This window comes from Alexandromys fortis, unplaced genomic scaffold, assembly GCF_014885135.2.
Source record: "Alexandromys fortis isolate MF-2015 unplaced genomic scaffold, M_Fortis_MF-2015_v1.1 scaffold_61, whole genome shotgun sequence".
Taxonomy (NCBI): domain Eukaryota; kingdom Metazoa; phylum Chordata; class Mammalia; order Rodentia; family Cricetidae; genus Alexandromys; species Alexandromys fortis.
Window position 1 is genome coordinate 7431383 of NW_026067962.1, and position 22972 is coordinate 7454354.

Here is a 22972-nt window from a genome sequence, read left to right on the forward strand (position 1 = left end):
ATAGGGAACTCACCAAGGCCAGCTGGCCTGGGTCTGAAAAAGCCCGGGATAAAACCGGACTTACTGAACATAGCGGACAATGAGGACTACTGAGAACTCAAGAACAATGGCAATGGTTTTTTTTTGGTTTGTTTTTCGAGACAGGGTTTCTCTGTGGCTTTGGAGCCTGTCCTGGAACTAGCTCTTGTAGACCAGACTGGTCTCGAACTCACAGAGATCCGCCTGCCTCTGCCTCCCAAGTGCTTGGATTAAAGGCGTGCGCCACCACCGCCCGGCAGCAATGGGTTTTTGATCCTACTGCATGTACTGGCTTTGTGGGAGCCTAAGCAGTTTGGATGCTCACCTTACTAGACCTGGATGGAGGTGGGTGGTCCTTGGACTCCCAATAGGGCAGGGAACCCTGATCGCTCTTTGGGATGATGAGGGAGGGGGACTTGATTGGGGGAGGGGGGGGAAATGGGAGGCGGCGGCGGGGAAGAGACAGAAATCTTTAATAAATAAATAAATTTAAAAAAAGAAAAAACAAAAACAAAAAAGACTACATAATTCAAGCAACTTTATACTTATTTCCAAGAGGTTGGATCCATAAATTCCAAGTAAAACCTGAATGAAATCAGAAAGTTGATGGAGTAGCAAAAATATAAAACCATCTTTCTTTTTTGTTTGTTTTTGTTTTGTTTTTCAATGTAGGGTTTCTCTGTATAGCCTTGGCTGTCCTGAAACTCACTCTGTAGATCAGGCTGGCCTCAAACTCAGAGATTTGCCTGCCTCTGCCTCCCAAATGCTAGGATTAAAGGTGCACACCTCCAGTGCCAGCTTTATCTTTCCTTCTTACGTCCCCTTCCTTCTCCAGAAGCAGGGACTACAACCGTGGATGGAGAGAGGGTGCTGTGTATTCTCAAATGATGATGCTTTAAAATTGATTTTTGCTGAGCTACAAAGGCTGTGCCTCTTGTGAGGAACATACTAGGTTTTAGGCTGAACTTTCTAAGCAGAAAACCAACAATAGATGATTCAGAGTACAATTAGACTTGAGAAATTCACTAAGTAATCCACATATTTTAGAAAAAAATTGTCCAATCCATGTGTTACTCTCAAAGTGAGTCCCACAAGTCAGGCCTATCTGTATATAATGAGTGCATGTCCAATGACAGAGGAACCAGCACGAAAAGCCTCCACTACCAAAGATAGGACTGTCTGGATGTCAGTAAGGGAAAACAATGGCCTAGTTTAAAATGATAGTGAACACTAACATATTAGTCATATCTGAAAGGTAGAATAAACAACTCAGCATTTGGAAAACTGCTGAAGAGAAATGGTGGTGATGACTCTGACCTTTTCTCCACAAAAACAAGAGAGTGTACCCGGAGGAAAATGAGCAGCCTGGAGCTCCACAAGGAAGCACTGCAGGGGCTTCTACTCCCCCTTCCTTCTCCCTCTTCTCATCTCAGAAAATGAGGGGCATTACTATTGAAGAAGCAAAAACAGAAAGCAGAGCCACACCAATGACAGATTTCATTTTATTAGTGTTCATCAGTGGAAACGGAGGCAAATAGTGACACTAAGGCCTAAGAGCCCGTGAGTTCCACGCCTAAGAACTACAGGAAGAGAACAATTAGCCATGCTATTTTTCATGGCATAGTTATGGGTTTCTAAACAATGTACATCCTAAAAAGTGATCAATTATCCTGTTATCAGAAATTGGTTTAAAATAACCATTTAAATGAAGAAATAATACCTGCCTGAAAAGCTAAAAGTTCTGAAAAGTCACCTGTTGTCAGACGCAGCCGTGATGGTGGCACTGACTGATTAAATTCTGCCTGGGCTCTGTTTGATCGTCTACTGAAAAGACGATGCTTCTAGGTCTTTCACAAGTTCATTACAGTGCTTTCAAAAGGGGAATCAAAATTTAATTCATTAAGATTTTACAACACTTTATTCACTGACTATTGTGCATCTGTGTATGCACATCCATGCCCACGTGCTCATGCATGGTGTGACACATGTTGACAGGTCAGAGAACAAGGTGCTATTGTTGGTACAGGGGAGTCCTGAACAATGGAGTCAGGTCCTTGGGCTTCAGGCAAGAGCCTCTACCTAGCGAGTGCAGTGGCACCTCATTTGTATTTTAATAAGTAAAGCCAGCCCGAGGATAAGAAAAGTACAACAGCCACACTGGACATCTTACATACCAGGAGGTGCTAACACACACCTTTAATTCCAGTAGCCATACTAGTTTGCCATAGAAACTGGGTGGTGCATAACTTTAATCTTAGTGGCGCACACCTTGATTCAAGCCCTATAGAGGAATATAAAATGGAAGGAGATAGCTCACAGTCTCATTCTGAGATTCCTGGAGGCAGGATCGCCATTTTTGGGCTGAGGTTGAGGTAAGAGCCAGTGGATGGCTATTTTACTTTTCTGACCTTCAGGTTGAACCACAATTTCTGTCTCTGAGTTTTTATTAATTGTGATACAAGTGAGATATGTCATGGGCTCCAGAAAATTTAATATATAAAAAATTATACAAAAAATTTGAAGTTAAGAAAATAGTTGGTCTGGGGGTGTAGCTGAGTTGTAGGGGGCATGCCTAACATACATGGGGGTCTAGATTTGATTCCAGGCATCAAACATACCAGACAGAGTGCAGACAACTAATTGTAACTTCAGTGGGGGAGGCCTAAGCTAGAGATCCTGTCTTCAAAAAAAAAGGAAAATATTTAATACATCAATGAGTACTAAACAGAGAAACAGAGAGTATTTTTAAGTAACAATAGTCCTGGGCCACATCATTGACCTATGAGTAATTATATAAGAAGTTACTTTAATACTGAATCCATAATACTGTACTTTATAAACCATGTGATATTATACCCTACTCAATCTCAGTTTCCACATCTGTAGCTCAAGTATTAGCAATAACTCTTAAAATGGAATGTTTAAGGAATTAAAGCAATGGTTACAGAAAATATGCCATAAACTCCAATTAGTTTATCATTATTATAATGAAAATTTATATTTGTTCTCAGTAGATCTATATATTTTATTAATAGTTATTATGCAACATAATGTTTCCCTCTACATAATATATGTTAAGTGAAGTTGTCGCCATGGGAATGATGAATTTGACAGGATAAGTTGCAACAAAAATTGGAACTTATTCTGAATTTTTAAATAGAATATTTTCATGAGGTTTCTTCAACATTTGCCTCTATGTGCACGTAATCATTTTGGATGACTTCTGTTCTTTCTTTAGATTAATCAATGCATACAAACTCATTCATTCAGACACCTGTTTATGCTCCAAGACTTCCGCATAGCATCTACTTCAGATGCCCCCTTCTGCTACCTCTCCCACAGATCATTCCCCAGCTAGGGCAGTCCATGACGATTCTGTCTTTTCATACACCCCTATACCTCACAGACCTGCCTTCTAAACTGACACCATCATATTGCTTAAAATGATAGAAAGTTTATTAATATCTGACTATTACTTCTTATCCAAGTTCTCTATTTTTGGATTTTCCATAGCATCTCACAAACAGAGTGCACACATAGTAAAGCTTTGCTGAATGAAACAGTGCTGAATAAAGCCTAGGATTAGAAAAGGATTTAAAGATCATATATGACAACTTTCTTCTCAGGTTTCCATCTTCCTAACTCTTCCTCCCAGACTTTCTCTGCCTATATAGATCTTTCCGTACCAACCAAGAAAAGCATTTTCAAGAAATTGTGAACATCAAGATTTCCCTTTATTTTTTTTTTCATTGAATAGTATAAAGTGAGAAGCTAGTGTGGTGTGGGAGAATGTTCTTGAACACAGTAAATATTTGTCACTTATATTGGTTTAATAAAACAGTGATTGGCCAGCAGCCAGACAGCAAGTATAGGTGGGGAAACCAGACTAACAGAATTCTGGGGAGAGAAAAGGCAGAGACACAATCACCAGTCAGACACAGAGGAAGTAAGATGAGAATGCCTTCCTGAGAAATAGTACCAAGCCATGTGACTAAACATAGACAACATGGGTTAATTTAAGATATAAGAGCTAGTCAGTAGTAAGTCTGAACTAAGAGGTCAAACACTTTATAATTAACATAAGCCTCTGTGTGCTCCTTTGGAACTGAATGGCTATAAGAGGAGGCAGGATACAAACTTATGTTTACAAGCGTGGTGTTCAGTATAGGTGTCACAATGCCACTAAAAAACCACTCATATCACACTGATGAGGAACAACCATGATTCTATTTGTATTCATGCTTAGAACACAACAACAATAATAACGACAACTAAAAATGCTCAGTCTGCATAGTGGAAAGCACTAAGCAATGAACTGTAAAAGTGGGCATGTGGCAGAAAATGTACTATGATTTGGGGTAAGTTTTCCTTATCTATAAAAGGAAACTCCTTCATTAAGAATGATGTTTTTAAAAGCTAATAAGAATTAAACATGGTACTTCCAAAATACAAGAGTTATGTAGAAAAGGAAAAGTTTGTAATTTGGATAACGGCAACACTAAATGAAGAATTATAACATTTAGTCATAAAAAGTTAATTAAGAACAATTGTATGCATGTATGTACTTGGAGGTATAGATTATTCATGCACCATAGTTATAAAAACAAGTTTATTTATTTTGAAAATATGGGTTAGGCTATTTTTTAACTTAAATTCTAGACTAAAGGTAGAGTCAAAGTTAAGTTGGTTATGGTAGTAATTTTTTTCATAGAGAATGTTTAAATTTTTTTATTTTAAAAGATAAAAGATTTAATAAGTAAATTTAGCATGACAGAAAATACTGAGTCAATATGCAAATATTGCCTTTCTGTGCATAAGCAAAATCTATTTAAAAAATTCTGTATGCATTTAAAATAATAGCAAATGCATACAACATACAGAGGTAAATTTAACTAAAAACCATAAAGTATTACTGATATAAATTGAATAAAAATGAATATTACACATAAGAATTCTTAATATTGTTAAGATGGTGGTTCTCCCTTAAACAGCAGTATTGTTTGAAGAAATATTTTTAAAAATTCTTCTTACTAAATCTACATTATTTAGCTCATCATAGCAAATGGCATAAACACTGTCATTGTTCAATCTTTTATTTCAAGCTTGTGGTGATGTACTAACCAAGGAAGGAATTCAATTCTTACTAGCAACCAAAAGTAGTTAGATAATGTATAATTAAATATATCAGGGCAGCAAAATGTAGGTCAAGTCTTTGCAAGAGTTTGGTCATATGGACACAATGGTAGAAGGAGAAAACTGTCTCCCACAAATTGTCCCTTGTACACTGTAGTAAACACACACACACACGGGGGGGGGGTAGTAAATTCTCATTCATTCATATTCCCTCATTTTCTTCTAATAAATAAATGTAATACACACCAAATTTCAGGTGAGGAATCAGGCCCATTTTTTAGAAGACAAGAGATCATTTTATCTTCTAAATGAAGCAGGATGGAGAATAAAGTAAAGTAGGAAGAGAGAGAAAATTTTACATAGACATATAAAAATGAAAATTTGCAAAACAGAGTTCAGCAGAGTAGTTCTGCAAGCAACAATGAATGCTATTTATATTTAAATAATAGAATGGAAAATGAGAATAAGAACAGTAACCAATAAAGTATTTTCTTGACTTGCAAATATCCCTTCTATAGTTCCTCTCTGTCACTTCCTAGCTATTAGAGTCAGGCCTGCTGACAAAAAGAGGGGAATCTTACCCAGCAATCCCCGAGCATATTCAAAGACAATTTAGAGTGAAACAAAGGGAAAGGCTAGAAGGTTATTTCAAATGCAACACCACTGCAGGTAATACACACCCAATAATACGAAAAATGAGATGAAAGAATAAGAATAAACTGATTTTGGCTACAAGACTTAAATAAAGAAAAGCACTTTGGCTGCAGGTCTTGCAGTCCTTCTTTGGATTTCTTCTGTCTCTTCAACGGAACGGCTTACTTAATGCATCCCAGATCCTAATCTGAGTGGACTAAGAGCAAAAAAGATCCAGGATCCCCAGAATGGCTGGAGAAGTACAGCTCATTAATCATTTAACAGTGGTAGGAGGTCGGTATGGCAAGGGTGAAACATGGGTTATAACAAAGCAAAGATTAATCTTCCCAGACCACCCCTACCATTCTTCTTCCTGGGAGAAAGAGTTGTATTACCACCCCTAACCTCAAGTCATGAAGGGCAGCCCTGGCCTCTCAGGAATAGAGAAACTACGTCTCCCCCACACACTGGGTCTGCCATTGTGGATGCTGACTTTCTATTCTACAGAATAAACATGTCTCAGTCCTGTAACTGTTGGGTCAACTGAAATGACAGCTCCCATGATAACGATGCCTGAAGACCCCAAAGTCTGTGTCATGACCTTGTTTTAAATTAAAACATCCCGAATTAGAGAAGCAAAGTGACCAAGAGCAATATTTAACAGGAAAGACGTGGCTCAGAAGAGCACTTTTGGGCTTCTGAGAGCAGCAGAGGTGCTTGGGGAGTGGCACCAGGTGACTGTGCAAAGCTGGGGTGTTGTTCAGCAGTAGTCAAAACCCTGGGCTCAACTCCAGCACTAAAATAACATGTCAAAACACAGTGACCCTGGGGGTGCTAGTGATCTTGTAGGGCCCTCAACTACAATGTCGGTATGTAAGTGTTTACAGTCCTCTTTACAGGTTACTTGACAGTTTGAGAATGGAAACAAAATGGTTTGTCTAGAGCATCAGTCCAAGGGTCCTCCGGAGGGCTAAAGTAAAAAGAAATGTGCTAACAACTCTCGGGTACCCTGGGTCCTGACACAACTGCCCCCTGACACAAGGGTCGCACAGGAAAGACTTAGTATCGAGACCCCAGTGGAGATGAGAACTTTCTTCATACATTCCATTTACTGTATCTTACGATGCTCTGTGCTGCCAGGATAGCAACTGCTTCCGGCCTCTGTAAACCTGGACGGTACAGAGTGATTCCCACTCTGTGTTCCCTTCTTAATTACAATAGACACGTCTCTGAATGAGAATTTTCAGAAGTAATCATTAAAAGAAAGCAAAAAGATATTAGCTGACAAACTATCCTAGGAACATAGAAAGACATGCAAGAAACCAAGAGTTTCTAGGAAGAAATACAGAGAAGTAAGAAGATAAAAGTCAAGATAGTGATGGGGCTTAAACACACTGGACTCTGTTGACCTCTCTTCCTCCTTGCTGATGGAATGCATGTTCCCTACAAACAAGAGGCTATATGTGAAGGAGGAGAAGGGTTGTGTGTGTGTGGCAGGGGCAGTCTCTAAGAACTAACCATTAGTGAGTGTCCAATATACCAGTGGGTACTGCACAGATAGTTTTTATTCATTTTCACTACCTCCTGCGGAACATGTTATGTGGCTTAACAGAGGACAAAACTAAGAGATTAAGGACTATGCTTAAGAGTGATGAAGAAGAGACAAGAGAATTGTCACCTGACTTGCGATGCCCCCCTCCCTGCCCCAATACTTCCTACAACAACTGTCCACCAATAGAGGAGTGAGTGTATTGAATTTTCTTCAGAGAGCAATTTCCCAAGCCTGTCTTTTCCATTTAGATGGTTCTGACTTAGTGATTTGTTCATAGATTGTTATCTTTTACCATAAAGATCTGTTTAACTTGAGGAGTTAGGAGCATATTAGTTTGATGGCTTTCTGCACGACAACTGTGTCATGCATCAATTTAAATGAAGATAACTTTGGAACAACCAGGCTAGGTGCTGCTCAGCACTATAGCCACATTCAACACCTGTGGGAATTTTGACAAAAATCATAAACGATAAGCCTGGGGAGCTGCTGCTTGTGAGTCAACTCACCCTGCAACACTGTTAAAAGTATCATTGTTCCCCAACCAAAGCAGGCCATACCTAGTAACAAAGAAAGAGGAGACAAGGAGGAAACTGGCCAATCTGAACAATGGGTAAAGCAGAAATATGTAGTAACCAAAAGAATGACATCCCTTAAATAAGGTGGACATAAAATTTCCAGTTTTAAATTGACTTCAAAGTCAAATGGATTAGATCAGCTGTTTCAGTTTGGTTGTATATTATCATCATTTATGCATGATCCCAGACTCGCTGCTCCAATCCTGCTTTATTGGTCTTGAATATGGCTCACACATTCATGGGCTTTTGTAATTCTGCAGGTTTTCTAGTATGCAGAGGGGACTGAGAACCATATCTACATAATTCAGAGACACAAGTAAACCAAGCTGTGGTGGCAAGGTTATAGTGTGCTACCACCTCACTAGGGATAAATCAACACATCTTTACAGGGTATAATTAGGAAAAACAACAACATAGAAACAGCATTTTTTCTAAAAAAAAAAATCTTTATCTATAAAAGATATTTAAAATCTGAATATTTCTTTCCTTTTTTTGATGGAGTAGCTATAAACTAAGCATAGAGTCTCATACATACTAGGTAAATGATGTGTCAGTGAGCTACATCCCTAGACTCTATGTTGTCCTGTTGTGGCTTTATTAGGTTTTTTAAATGGCAAACTTGGGATGTGACAAAGTACTTATCTCTCCGGCAGGGCAGGGCAGCATGACACTCTAGGATTGAAGTGAGTCATAGCAGATATAAAAGCTAACAATAAAAGATTTAATGGGATATTAAGTTCTCTCAGATGGAAAAATTTCAGAATTAAATAAACAATTTAAATAGTCAGAAAAGGAAACAATTTCTCCCTCAGAGAATGACAACTCTCAGGTTAAAACTATATATGGGTCAAATACATGCTGCTAGGGAAAGAATATAAAGCAGAACAAGATAGGAAAGGCGTAATTATTTCAACAGGGTGAGCTCACACTCTATATGACAGGGTGGTTCTTGCTGTTTTCAGAGGATTCCAGACAATGACTTACAATGCTGATGGGAATGGACACTGCTCCCTCCTATGTCTCTCAGTGTGGAGAGATCTGTTAGAGCCTCTCTGGCACTAACAAGGCTTGCCATTACAACACCAGACAAACATTTTACACAGTGCTAGTGTGAGCAAAAGCCCTCAGTGCACTGACAGTATTATTCATGTTTATGAGATCAGAAATTTAATCGACCAAAAAATTATTTTCACATCCTTCCTCTTCAACCCACATTCTTCTGTGTGTTAGGAGCATATATGGAGCTGTGTGTCACCGTGAACTCAGGCACGCGTGCATTCTACTATGGTTTTTAGACTAGGATTCCTTTTCCTTTATTCTTGTTTAATCTGAATTAGCATAAATGAACACAAATTGTCTAAATCAGTTGTGGTATCTCTTTAAATAATTCTCAAGGATCTTTAAGACTTTATTCATCTAAGGGTAAGGATTAAGGACAAAGGATCATTACATACCATAATCAGTGATTTTACAGGACACCAAGTACAGCTCTTTCAGGTTTTGTCCCTCCTTTGCAATGACCTCCACACACCTGAAACACACAAAGTGGTGGTGTTACACTAACGCATCCCACATAAATGAGCAAGAATCGGGCCACACATCCACAAGAAGAGGTCAAAGGTCAGTAGTGCCAGAATGCCCCAGTCCTCTCAGCTTCCAACCCCTCATTATTCAAGGTGTCTCAGGGAGTCTCATGTTCTCTGCTTCCAAGTTAAGTGTTCTGTTCCTGAACGCTCCCATTAAATCCTTGTTTGATCCAGGAGATATTCCTGTAAGACCACTGTGAATTTGGGTACGAAAAGCAGATTAAACCCATGTGGTATATAGAATGTATCACATATAAAATAACTAAAATTGCAGTATGTAGGTAACAGTTATTTTGAAAGAATGATAATTATTCAGAGTCTAATTTTTTAATTCTGAAGTTTGATATCATTAGATGCACACTTGCAGAAATTTTACTTAACATAAAATCGAAAATTGTAAAAATCTATAACTGATAAAGGATATAAAACCAGAACATACAAGAACGATAAAACTTTTACTTTAAACATATTTCATTTTTAATATTTTAAATAAATGGTTATATAGACTATTAACTATACACGTCATATAATATTTTAAAAAATTTACTTAAATTAAAAGATTTTTCAATACAACCCGAGCAGCACTAGAGTAGAGAATTTAATGAATTTTAAAATTACTGGTTAACCACGCTACCTAATTCATAGCTCAGTTCGCTATAATCAGAAAGCTGGACTGTCAGACTGACATACAGGTATGGGTGCCCTGTAATGCAGTCCCTGTTTTAATCTGTATAGATAGCAGTTAAGTAAAAGGGTAAAAAGCAAAAGAGTCATTAACCTTTTCTAGGAAGTAAGGATCAAGCAATTTGATACCTGTGTGTACAATCTATCAAAACTCACTTGACATCCATCTCTGTCTTTGGGATATTTCATTTGCTGCCTAGCTTATTTGTAGGTATCTTCAAAAATGTCAGGGAATTTTATACAATTTTATCCCGTATAATTCATTATTGAAGGTTAAATTAGTAAGAAAGACATATTTTTCTTTTAAAGTACTTTTATAGAATTTGGTCCTAATGGAATGATAAACATTTCATTCCCAAGGCAGCCAGGCAAACATGCTTCTTTGGCTATTTTACCTAAAAAGATTCATGATTAAAACATGTTTTTCCATAACTACAGCAGAGAACTTAAAACACAATACAATTATGATTGACACAGATTATTGTGAAGGCAAACTTTAAGCCTAATTTCATATCATTTGGCTTTAATGTAGCATTTTAATAAGTTCATAAAAAGAAATGCTAAAAAAGAAATGAAACAGTTCAAGCAAAGTCCACATATTACATATGACTTTTAATAAATTTTCTCATGCTAAGAATAAAAAATAAAAGCCACAGATTACTACAAATCCTAATGATTCAAAATTTCCTAAAACACTTTCTGCAATGTCAAAGATCCATATTTTACAATCCTTAATTGGATTAAAAAAGATAATTCAATATGTTGTGGCGACAATAAAAAAAGTAATTGATTTTGTTCTCATTCTTCATACAAATACATCAAGATGTCTGATTTATGACTGACCGTGAGAGACACTAACAAATGCAGTCTCCTGTTGTAGCTATTCATCTTCAGTCTATACTGGATATGCCACAAACCCATAAAAACACTACAGACTCTCAGAGAGGGCTGGAGGGAGCAGATAACAGAAAGAATGCTGCTATACCAGGGAACCAAACACTGCTTCATAACAAAAGGACCAGCATGTATGTAAACAAGACAACCATGGGTGATGATTGTCCCCGAACAGCTGAATGACAGGGAATATTAAGACTTCTCATGCCCCCCCCCCCCGAAAAATGACGGAGAGATGGACAGGATGTGTAGATGATTATGAGTAGATACTGCAGAACCATGCAATTTGCTTGAGAGGTAATACATTAACAAAAACAAACTATTTCTTGAAGGGATTACAGCAAAAATTTTAATTTTAAATCATCCATTGATGAGATATTTGATGACAGAATTTTCAAGTTCTATGAATCTAGACAGAAATTTTCCCTTTGCAAGAGATGGTTGAGATAGGCCTTTTGTGTATCTTTGGCTGGAACTCACTACGTAGACTAGGCTGGTCTCAGACTCACAGAGATCCATCTGCTTCTGTCTCTTGAGTGCTGGGATTAAAAACATACGCCAACACCTCCAACTGAAACTGAAATTCTTAATACAATGTTAAAGCAAACACAGAGTTGAACAGTGAAAATAAGCAGCTATTGTAAGCTGGTGGAAACACCCAGCACCGCTCATCCTTGGCTAGTTTCTAAAGACTTGTAATTCTGTCGTGCAGCTTCGCAGGCGGCACTGGTACCGGTCTAGATGAGGCCAGGGTAGGGACAAACCTTTTCCCCTTACACTGTTAAAGTCCATCCTGGAACACATTTAGAGGAAGCACTACATTGTAACACGCCAATGAAGCATGCTTGCCCGGTTTTATACAGAACACACTGAGAGGAAGCACTACAGTGTAACACATCTATGAAGCACGCTTGCCCGGTTTTACAAAGGTTCCTGGTATGAACACACCCACCTCATTGTACAATACGCAAGTAGAAAAAAATGGCAAATAATACAAATGATAGATTTTCATGACAGGTACTTATGAAAAATTTGAGGGGTATTTTCAAACACTTTTGAAAGATAAAAATGCTTTCCAGGTGATAATTTGACAGTCCTGAGCAGTGTGACTGAAACATACAGGGCATTTGGGACCCATGTGCCTCCATTCCTATCCCCATTCATGTATATCACACAAGGGAACACTCTCTCCAATGTGCCCCCCCCCCAAAAAAAATTACATTGGTTCACAGAGGCAAGCCACGAGCACCTATAATCAGAATCTAGAATTTAAAAATGTTTCCACCCTTTCTATACTTTGTTTCCATCATCCCAAAGGACAGATCTCTGACTATTACATGACAAGCATTCTACATAGATCCAGGAGTTCTCATAACAATATAGAAATTAAAAAGAAAAAAACACAAACTCCTTAGGGAAAGTAGTGAGATTATAAAGGGTACATTCATAACAGAAAAAAAAAACGACGTAATAGATGCCAAAAAAATATCAGAAACTGTTCAAAGTATTCCATGCAATCACAAACAGCTAGGGCATGACACCCTGCTCCTGGGGGCTGAGAGCTCATTCCCAGCCGCATCTGTGAAGGACCAAGGAGCAGACTCCTACCTTCCTTTGAGATCTTAGCTCATTTCCTTCAAAATGAGGCTCTGCGTAAACATTTTCTTCCAGATCAAATTTATTGGGTTCACTTCGATATTCTTTAGTTTATTCTGAATTGATTGCCCTTAGATTATCTTCTTGCTTTTAGACTTCAGCAACGATGTGAAGAAAAAAACTTTAAAGTCTTCCTATCGTAAATTACTAAGTAACAGCTGTTGAGAATGAATATACATTATATATATATTCTTCTTTTTTCTTTTAGAATGGAGAAATGTGCCAGAAAGCCTTCTCTAAGACAGTCAGAGTCCAAAATTATTTTTGATAATTTTACACTCACTTGCTTTTAAGAATGTCTACTCCTGATTTGGACCTTGAGATTTCAGTCCGGTGCTCCAATGTGGGTCTCTGTCTCCTTTCATCGCCTGATGAAGGTTAATATTCAGGAGGAAGCCTATATGTTTTTCTTTGGGTTCTCCTTCTTATTCTTCTCTAAGAACCCGAATTATAGGCTCAATGTCCTTTATTTATGGCTAGAAACCAAATATGAGTGAGAACATCCCATGTTCCTCTTTTTGGGTCTGGCTTACCTCACTCAGGATGGTGTTTTCTATTTCCATCCATTTGCCTGCAAACTTCAAGAAGTCCTTGTTTTTTACTGCTGAGTAGTACTCTAATATGTATATATTCAATACTTTCTTCATCCATTCTTCAATTGAAGGGCATATAGGTTGTTTCCAGGTTCTGGCTATTACAAACAATGCTCTCAAGGTCCAAATCAGGAGCAGAAGGAGAGAGAGCACAAGCAAGGAACTCAGGACCGCGAGGGGTGCACCCATACACTGAGACAATGGGGATGTTCTATCAGGAACTCACCAAGGCCAGCTGGCCTGGGTCTGAAAAAGCCTGGGTCAAAACCGGTCTCGCTGAACATAGCGGACAAGGAGGACTACTGAGACCTCAAGAACAATGGCAACGGGTTTTTGATTCTACTGGACCTATTGGTTTCGTGGGAGCCTAGGCAGTTTCGTGGATGCTCACCTTACTAGACCTGGATGGAGGTGGGTGGTCCTTGGACTTCCCACAGGGCAGAGAACCCTGATTGCTTTTTGGGCTGACGAGGGAGGGGGACTTGATTGGGGGAGGGGGAGGGAAAGGGGAGGCGGCTGTGGGGAAGAGACAGAAATCTTTAATAAATAAATAAATTAATTAAAAAAAAAAGAATGTCTAAAATACACCTGAAGCATTTTGTAAAATTTAAAAACTGAAAGGTTATTTTGTGAGATAAATAAGGTGGATTTTTTCTTTTTTTTTCTTTTCTTCTTTAAGAAAAGAAAGTATTTCTCAGTTTTGATGGAGAAAAAAAAATCTGTCTTCTTAGCAATAGATTCCTAACCACCTGATTTATGTGAAGGGTAAAGGTTAATGAATTAAGCTGTGTAAGCTTCCACATTATCAAAGGAATTCAAAAAAGCCTTGAATTACGGAAAACAATGACCCATTCTACATACATACCAAGTTTTTATGTTTTTTTTGTCTCCTACTCAAAAGCCAGAACATGGCATTAGTGACAATTGAAAAGAACTAATGAGGAAATATGACTACGCTGTTTGCAAGAGGAGTGTCCTAGGAGACCTTGTTACTGTTTGTGATGTACTTGAAACCGAAAAGAAGCTAATTGGAGCTGCCAGACACTGGTTTGCAAATCTTACTTTAAAGGACAGGCTCAATCACCTTCGAGGTGTGAAAAGAAATATCCCCATTAGAGATGCATTAGCACAGGGCTTGGCGGAGTACAGATACTTCGGGATGCTCCCCCCAAGCCGCACTCCTGTTTGAACAACAGACACGGCTATAAAGAGAGAAAACTGCAACAAGACAAAAACAAAAACAACCCCAGAGATTAAAAGAAGAAAATGTACAGAGAGTGCTGTAAAGAAGTTGGTAAATACGTAAAAAGCTCGGTGTGTTTAAGGTTGGATAAACATGGAGCTGAAACCTCACAACTCAAAAGACACCACAGAAGTGACCTACATGAAGGTTCTAAAAACAGAGCTGGATTTCTGAGTAAACTTACGTTATATGGGCTGTCAATAGACAAACCGCAGTACACATGAACGTACACCACACACACACACACACACACTTGAGAAAGGAACTGACAGTTTACAAGCTCTAAACAGAGTAGCAAGGAGGAAGCGAGGCCTCCTGGTTGAAGGACGCCGTGCTAATTCACAGATGGGCTACTTAAGTGATACCAGAGGTTGCCAAAACATAATTTGGCATCTGGCAAAAAGCATAATGACATCTGATTGATTTTTTTTTGAAGTCTGAAATCGAGTTCTGCTGAAGAATAATCTAATCGCACCGCACATGATTTACAAGTGCACCATGCTTTTAGAATATGTGGAAAGATCGCAAGGTTTAAAGAAAGAAAAATTTATAAAAAAATTATGTAAATTCAAGAATTTATGACTAGTTCCCTTATTTGAATAAAATCTCATCTATGAGCATTCTATTTGTAGGTTCTTTTTCTAGCAACAGGATAGCTTAGCCTTATAGAAACAGACTAATATAATTATTTTGTCTTTAGGTTAATCAATTGAACTTGGTGGACAAACAAGATTATTTCAGGAATTTGGCATATGATACATTGAGAACACTTTGTATTTCTCCATGTCCTTTCTCATAAATGCTCTTCTATGTAACACCAATAACTGCAGTTACCAAATACAAAGTCATGTCTAACTTTCATGAACGCTTGTCAAGATATTTTCATAGAAGATATATAAGCTGATTTTTTAAAAGATTGATTTGCAATTAAAATGCTAACTCATTTACTCAAAAAACATTCTTAATATACCACAGGGGTAGAAACTTCGAGTGACATACAAAATGTCACCAGCTCCACCAGTTAGCAACAATTATCTCGGGACACCAATTAAGTTCTCACTTACCAAATGTCATTCTCTAGAAAGACAGTAACTGATTAGTGAATCTGAGATCTATTTAGGCAGACATTTCCCACCGAAACGGTAGCAGATTCATGCCCATTCTATCCCACAGAAAGGTTAGAAAATGACCATTGTAGAAACTTGTTCCTGTGGTTTTCAAACAGGAGAAGCATCTCAAAAGGCAGGCAAGACTTCAGGTCCCTGAATTCGTGGCCCTGCCTAGGGTTAGAGACTTCTGAGGAGGAGAAGGCAGAGCTGGTCATTAACTTTCTTTCCAAGCAGTGGTAACTTGCCCTGAAGCACTCTCAACATCAGCTAGGTTCTGCTTATGAGTTATGGAACTCAGCAAAGAAAGAGTAACACGACAGCAAACAGAGTTTCTCTATGTAGTTATAAGTGTCATCATGAACAACTTACATGGAAAATAGTTCTCTCTACCCATATATCAAGTCACGCATTAATTGAATTTAAATCTTAATACAATATTTAAAATAGTCTTCAGGCGGAGTAAGGCTTACATGTAAATGGCACATTTCTTTGACCTACCAAGAAACAAAATACCTGAAGTTTTTCTATGAGGCAGAAAAGGAAATTTAAACTGGCAAGTTTATAATAAATTTGAGTCTGGTATTAATGCTTTGGATATTTTATTCAAAATCTTATTTCTAATTTAGCCAATGCTTTGTCCTTTTTTACCACAAGTTCATTAACAAACTAAGTTAACTTTTGGGGAGCATTCCATAAGCCAAGCAAGAGGGCAGAAAATATGCTAACTTCTATTTATTTAAAATCAACATTTTTATCAAATGTAAAATACGGTCAAGGTACATCATTAAATAATGATGAACGTAAGGCTGATGGATCAGACACTATTTACTTTTGTTATTAATATTAGTATTCATAACCATGAATACAAAACTGTAAGTATCTTCAGAATTACTAAGATTCAAATATAGGCAGTCATTTTTAGGGTGAATGGAAACACTATGAATCATAAGACAAAACTGAAGAAGAGACATCCACTAATAAAGATCCTTGAAATGCTTAAGTTTTTTGTCACTGAGAGAGAAATATAGTAGTTTGGGAATAGTTACTGCTAAAAAACCTTCTGTGATTTTGCTGTTGTTTGGGGGGCTCCATCAGTTCATCTTCAATGATTGAGGGGCGTCCAGACACTGTACAACATGGATGAAGCTAAAACTGGTGCTGTCTTTTGGTATCCTGACAGCTTAATACAGAGAGGAGATGAAAAGATCTTATCGGTCTATGTGTTACACAAACTTACTGTGCAGAGAAAAGCTTAGACACGTGTAAAAACCAGACATTTGAGGCCATGAGCACTGGGATCCACTGTGGTGAGCTGCAGTCTACGGGGAACATTTTTTTACTGCACAGTCAGTCAGGGATAATCCCGGCCAGCTCCCACCACTTCTACCACTGATGATAAGTACTAACGATTATAGTAATGCCAGCAATACTTTAAAGGTATCTGTCATACTTGCCAAAACAAAAAGCTTGATGTCTGTGTAGAAGCAGGGTACAGAACATCTGACTGAGGACTTCCCCTTCGTTCTCTACCCAAACCGCTGCAAATGCTGATATCAAAGTCTTGTCCGCATTGTACATCAAACAGATATTTTATTTTTGACCGATCTTTAATTTAAAATAACTGATTATATTATTTTTAGTGGTTGATTCAGGATATGAGAGTTCAGGCTTCATTTAAGAAAGAGCTAAGCATGTCCTCACCCCAAGATAGCCATACTGTTTCACAGTGACTAATTGCCTCTTTACGTCACTCTCTGGGAGTTGGCCCACTCTCCGCAGAAGTTTTGTGAAACAGCCAAAGACTGATGTTCAACACAGACCTCCCTTGACCCTGTGTAATCAACGAGGCAATTGGGACAACACACTGACAAAGGGTTTCCTTCTCCTGTGAGAAGGCTGAGCCTCAGAAGACTATAGAGCACGGGAGGTAAAAACAATCTGTGAATATTAAGGAAAGGGTTCCCCGCTTCAGCTAACAATAGTTTTTAAATATCCCAAAACACTACTCAAAATTTTGTTTGAGGAAGCAATTGTAGTGACATGAAAAAATAATTTAGTAGTGTTGAAGAGAAAAGAAGAAAACAGTAATCTGATATTGTTGCAAGCTTGTAATTAGATAGCCCGAACCAAACACAAGGGAAAGTAGGTGAGCTTCCACTCCCATGCTTCCCATTGCTTGCGCACTTATCCTCAGGAAGGCTGCACTTTGTCACCAACTTTTAAGCCTCAGTTACCCTCTGGCCAGCCAAAAAAACTAACAAAATAATTCTAAGAAAAGATTATAAATAGAGATGATATACACGTGATTAATTCTGCAATTATGAGAACATGAGATTCAAGTCATCTTGGACTCTAAAACAGAAGCAACAGGAAGACTGTCTAGACCAGACATCGGGGACAAAACAACGGACACATCTTTCACAAAGAGGAAGGAGAAAGGTAATGCATATGGCACAAATTTCACCATACTGAAGTACAGTTAGTTTGAACTCAGACTTCTGAGGCTCAACCACAATCACGGCTGGATACAGGGACTTGCATCCGAGACTCTGGACCACAGCAGCTCTGCTTCCTGGCCCTCTGCTATTACCTTCCAATGTTCGTGTCAGGGGTGAACCATCTTTGCTCTAATATTTATAGAGAAGAAAGGCCAGAGGTCAAGTTTGGTTGTTTTAGCCATTATAATGACACAACCATAAACAATTTTACTTAAATAACAATTACACTTATACTAACTGCTCATATACTTCTATTTCTACGAGTGACGATAATAGCCTCAATCAAAAATTTTTAGTAGCAGCAATATAGTCTGTAATTTTTAAATACCAAAGGATGATAGTTGATTTAATCTCATATGCATTTGTTTGAAGGGTGGGGGAACAAAGCCCTCTACACTTTCTTCTTAACATGGAGTCAGTACAGAAGGGTAGGGTTTAGAAATGCCAAGACAGCCTCTCCAATCCTCACTTCTTTGGCTATCGTGGTAACATCCCTCATGTCCCAAACTCCACTGGCCTACACAATACATCTAAAGATTCAAACATTTAATTTATTCAACTATGCAAAGGCTACATTATAAATGAAACCTTTAATTGAGAGGAATAAGTTTTATATCTGGTACCTATATTTACATATATTTATAAATATAATTCCTTTTTCTTTTTTATTTTTCTGTGTATATGTGGGGTTTCAAGACAGGATTTTTCTGACTGTCCTGAAACTCACTTTGTAGACCAGGCTGGCTTCATACTCATAAATTCACCTGCCTCTGCTCAGTGCTGTGATTAAAGGCATGTGCAACCACCACTCAGTGAAATATAATTCTTTTTTTAAAATGTATTTTTTAAGATTTATTACATATACAATACACCACTATGCCAGAAGAGGGCACCAGACCTTATTACAGATGGTTGTGAGCCACCATGTGGTTGCTGGGAATTGAACTCAGGACCTCTGGAAGAACAGTCAGTGTTCTTAACCTCTGAGCCATCTCTCCAGCCCTGAAATATAATTCTTAACAAATGTATGTTACCACAGTCAACACTGTAACTAAATAACCAATCATAATTGTGCAAGTGCACTAGACTGAGGAATTTAGCAACTGAAATACCATAATCACTAAAATTCATGTGGCTTTGTCTGGACTAGTCATTTCCCCCAAATGAGAAAAAGTTGCAGAAAGCTGATAAGCTGATGAAACTAGCTGTTAATAGTGACAGAAACCATAGCAATAGTGGGGGAAAGCTACCCATGCTCTCGCGGCAACTCACAAAGAAAAGGCAGTGAAGAAACATGGAGAAGGGAGAAGGCACCTTTCACTTTTGCTTCAAGACAGTGGGGCTGTCTGCTGAAAAAGCAGGCTGGAGGCACCGGAGGAGCTAGGAACAGTCACGGGGCAGTACTCTGTTATTTTTTTTTTTTTTTATTGAGGATAAGAAAAAAAAAAGTTTCCGCCTCCTCCCAGCCTCCCATTTCCCTCCCCCTCCCCCCACTCTTCTCCCCCTCACCCCTCTCTTCCTCCCCCTCACCCCTCTCTTCTCCCCCTCCTTCTCCAGTCCAAAGAGCAGTCAGAGTTCCCTGCCCTGTGGGAAGTCCAAGGTCCTCCCCCCTTCATCCAGGTCTAGGAAGGTGAGCATCCAAACAAACTGGGTTCCCTCAAAGCCAATACATGCAGTAGGATCAAAACCCAATGCCATTGTCCTTGGCTTCTCAGTCCCCCCCCCCCCCCATTGTCCACCACATTCAGAAAGTCCAGTTTGATCACATGCTCCATCAGTCCCAGTCCAGCTGGCCTTGATGAGCTCCCAATAGATCAGCCCCACTGTCTCAGTGGGTGGGTGCACCCCCCGTGGTCCTGACATCCTTGCTCGTGTTCTCCCTCCATCTGCTTCTCATTGGGACCTTGGGAGCTCAGTCCAGTGCTTCAGTGTGGGTCTCTGTCTCTATCTTTATCCATCACCAGATGAAGGTTCAGGTCACGGAGTGTATACCTGGTGAACCTAAAGAAGCTAAAGAAGAAGGTGAACCCAAGAAAAAACATATAGTTATCCTCTTGCCTAAGGGAAGTAGATAAAATTGCCGGGGACAAAATTGGGATCTTGGGGGTGGGGTGGGTTGGGGATAAGGGGGTACAGGGAGAGAAAAGTGAGAAGGGGAGGATTGGGGGAACTTAGGGAAACAGGAAGATTGGGATAAAGGAAGGTTGGATAGGGGAACAGGGAAGCACATATCTTAGTTAAAAGAGCCACCTTAGTGTTGGCAAGAGACTTGAACCTTGAGTGGCTCCCAGGAGCCCAAGGCGATGTCCCCAGTTAGTCCCTTGGGAAGCTGAGGATAGGGAACCTGAACTGACCCTATCCTATAGCAATACTGACGAATATCTTTCATATCACCATAGTACTCTGTTATTTTATAAAGGAACAAAGGCTAGGAAAGCAAATCTCCAGTGAACTCTATGACTGGTTACTACAGTCACTTTCTATGTCGACAGCCGCGAAAAGGAGTAGAACCACAGGATTAGGGTAGGTAGGTAGGTTCCTGCCCTGCACAGGAACACACTTCTCTAAGGATCTAACAACGTAAACCAACAGGTTCAGACATTCTGAGCAAATGGGAGGGGTCGGGGAAACAGGTTGTTACTTTCAAAAGTTATCAGTGAACAAAGACGTGACAACAAAGCCAGACACTGAAAGGACGTCACATAAGCATGCTTGGAGTCAGTTTCATGCTCCTAAAGATCCCAAAGGAATATACAATTTATATCCAGTAATGCTGGAAAAAAAATATAGGTGTGTGTGTGTGTGTGTGTGTGTGTGTGCGCCCGCGAGCAGTGGGGGGTAACCGTGTACTGAAATGTAAGTACCCCTCATCACATACACAATATACTTAAGGTATTTGACAACTTTAGAGAATCTGGGAATTCCAATCCATGCCGTAGTTCAGAAAAGAGGCAACTATGAAAAGGTCTTGTTTAATGCAAACATTGCTACATTCAGGCAAGCATTAGCTTGAATACTGGTTTGATTTTAGCTCCTGGAAAGACTATATAAAGAGGAGAAACAATGCATTCACAGACCCAACAGTTACTGATGGCTCTAAATTAACTGTTTATTTATATCCAGTAATATTCTAAAAAGTATACAGAAATCTGAAGGGGACCAAGCAAGTTTAAAATAAAGGCAAACAAGTGTAGTCTGAGAGCTATGTAATTGAGACGTGAGGGTTTCCACCACGGGAGGAGACTAGAATAAGCGTTTGAGGACACACAGAGGAGGAAGAACATGAGTGTGTAAGATTCACAATGCAGGTGCCTTTTAACAAGACCTGGTACTCAGGAGCACTGCAAAGATAGCAGGTGCGCTTACGATGTTCCTAAGGAAAGGATGCTTTAAAAGTACCAAAATATCCCATCATTTGCAGAATTTTCTCCCATTCCTTAACATAGCTGTGTCCTTGATCTGTGAAAAACTGAAAAGCTAGGGGGCAGGGAAGAAGACACTGAAATACAACACAATGATAAAATAGATATTTAACGGCACCAGAATTTTATTAATTTCTAATGTTTCATGTAGAAAATCTATGAGGCAGAGGGAGGACGGCTTAGTAAAAATAACACGTGCCCTGAGCCTGGTTCCTTGGGCTTGGTCCCAGCAAACAAAGAGTGTAAGGGGAAAACCCTCTCCTGAAAAAAGTCCTCTGTGTTCCACATGCAGACCATACCAGTCATCGCCTCCCCACTCTACACAGTAATGAACAGACCTGTAAAGGGGCTTTGACAATCCTGGCTATGGAACAGACATGTTTGCAATGCTCAGCTATAGCCCCTGTGTCTGTGTGCCTGGTAACAGCACAGTTCTGAAACCAAGATGGAACTTAGCTTCCAGAAGTTTCACAACATCAACCTCCAAGGATTTAAGGCTGCATTTCATGTTCACAAAGATGCTTTTACTCACACAATAAAAATGTCCAAACACCAAAGTGTTCATTAAGTATACGAATCCAAAGATGGATGTGTCTTTCCAGGGGACCCTATCTTATCCACTTCCACATCCTCCACAGGAGTAAGGTGGTGTGATTTACAAGGGTAGAGTTTCCTAAAGCACGTCTCTCAGAGCACTGACGCTGAACGAGGCCTCCCCACTTTTATTTTTTGATGACTCTGAAGTTTGCTAGTGGCCACCGGAAGCCAAGGGGAACTTTCAGAGGTAGACTGACACCTTTTCTTCAGCTCAGGGAATACGACTTGTGTCCGTCCATCTATTGCCTACAACTGTGAGAGAATAAATTTTATTTATGTTTTAAGGGATAAGTTGGTAATTTGTTATATAGTAGTGAGAGGAAACTTCGCAGGTTCTTTCTTTCTCTCTTTCTGCTTTCCAACATCCATGAAATGAAGAGTTTGCGCCTCCGCATGTTCCTCGCCAATGGCTCCAGCAGAGCCCTCAACCCCAGGTGGGAGCTTCTGACAATACGAAAACCCAAATTACCTCTCTTCCCTACCCACAGAGCATTAAAAATGTTATTAATCAATGGATTGTGCATATGGAATTTTTACTTATAAAGATAACAACCTAGTGACATTTAATTAGATACCACAAATTGTAAAAGATAATTTAATTAGATATCACAAATTTTTAAAGATGATTTAATGCGATATCACAAATTTTGCTGCGGGAGGTCATTTTGTATATGTGTTGCTTTTATTGTTTAATGAATAAAGAAACTGCCTCAGTCTGTTGACAGGGTAGAGTAGAATTAGGTGGGGAAAACTATACTGGGAGAAAGAAGGTGGAGTCA

General features: G+C 39.0%; 1 protein-coding gene across 2 annotated transcripts in view; it reads right to left on the bottom strand.

The window, feature by feature from the left end:
• The window catches only part of Fbxl17 (F-box and leucine rich repeat protein 17), a 474904-nt gene that overhangs the window by 156291 nt on the left and 295641 nt on the right, over nucleotides 1-22972 (bottom strand). For both annotated transcript variants that reach the window (XM_050153522.1, XM_050153524.1), the window contains one exon: nucleotides 9366-9442. In XM_050153522.1, coding sequence (XP_050009479.1) covers nucleotides 9366-9442 — 77 coding nt within the window. The remainder of the gene's footprint in view (nucleotides 1-9365; nucleotides 9443-22972) is intronic.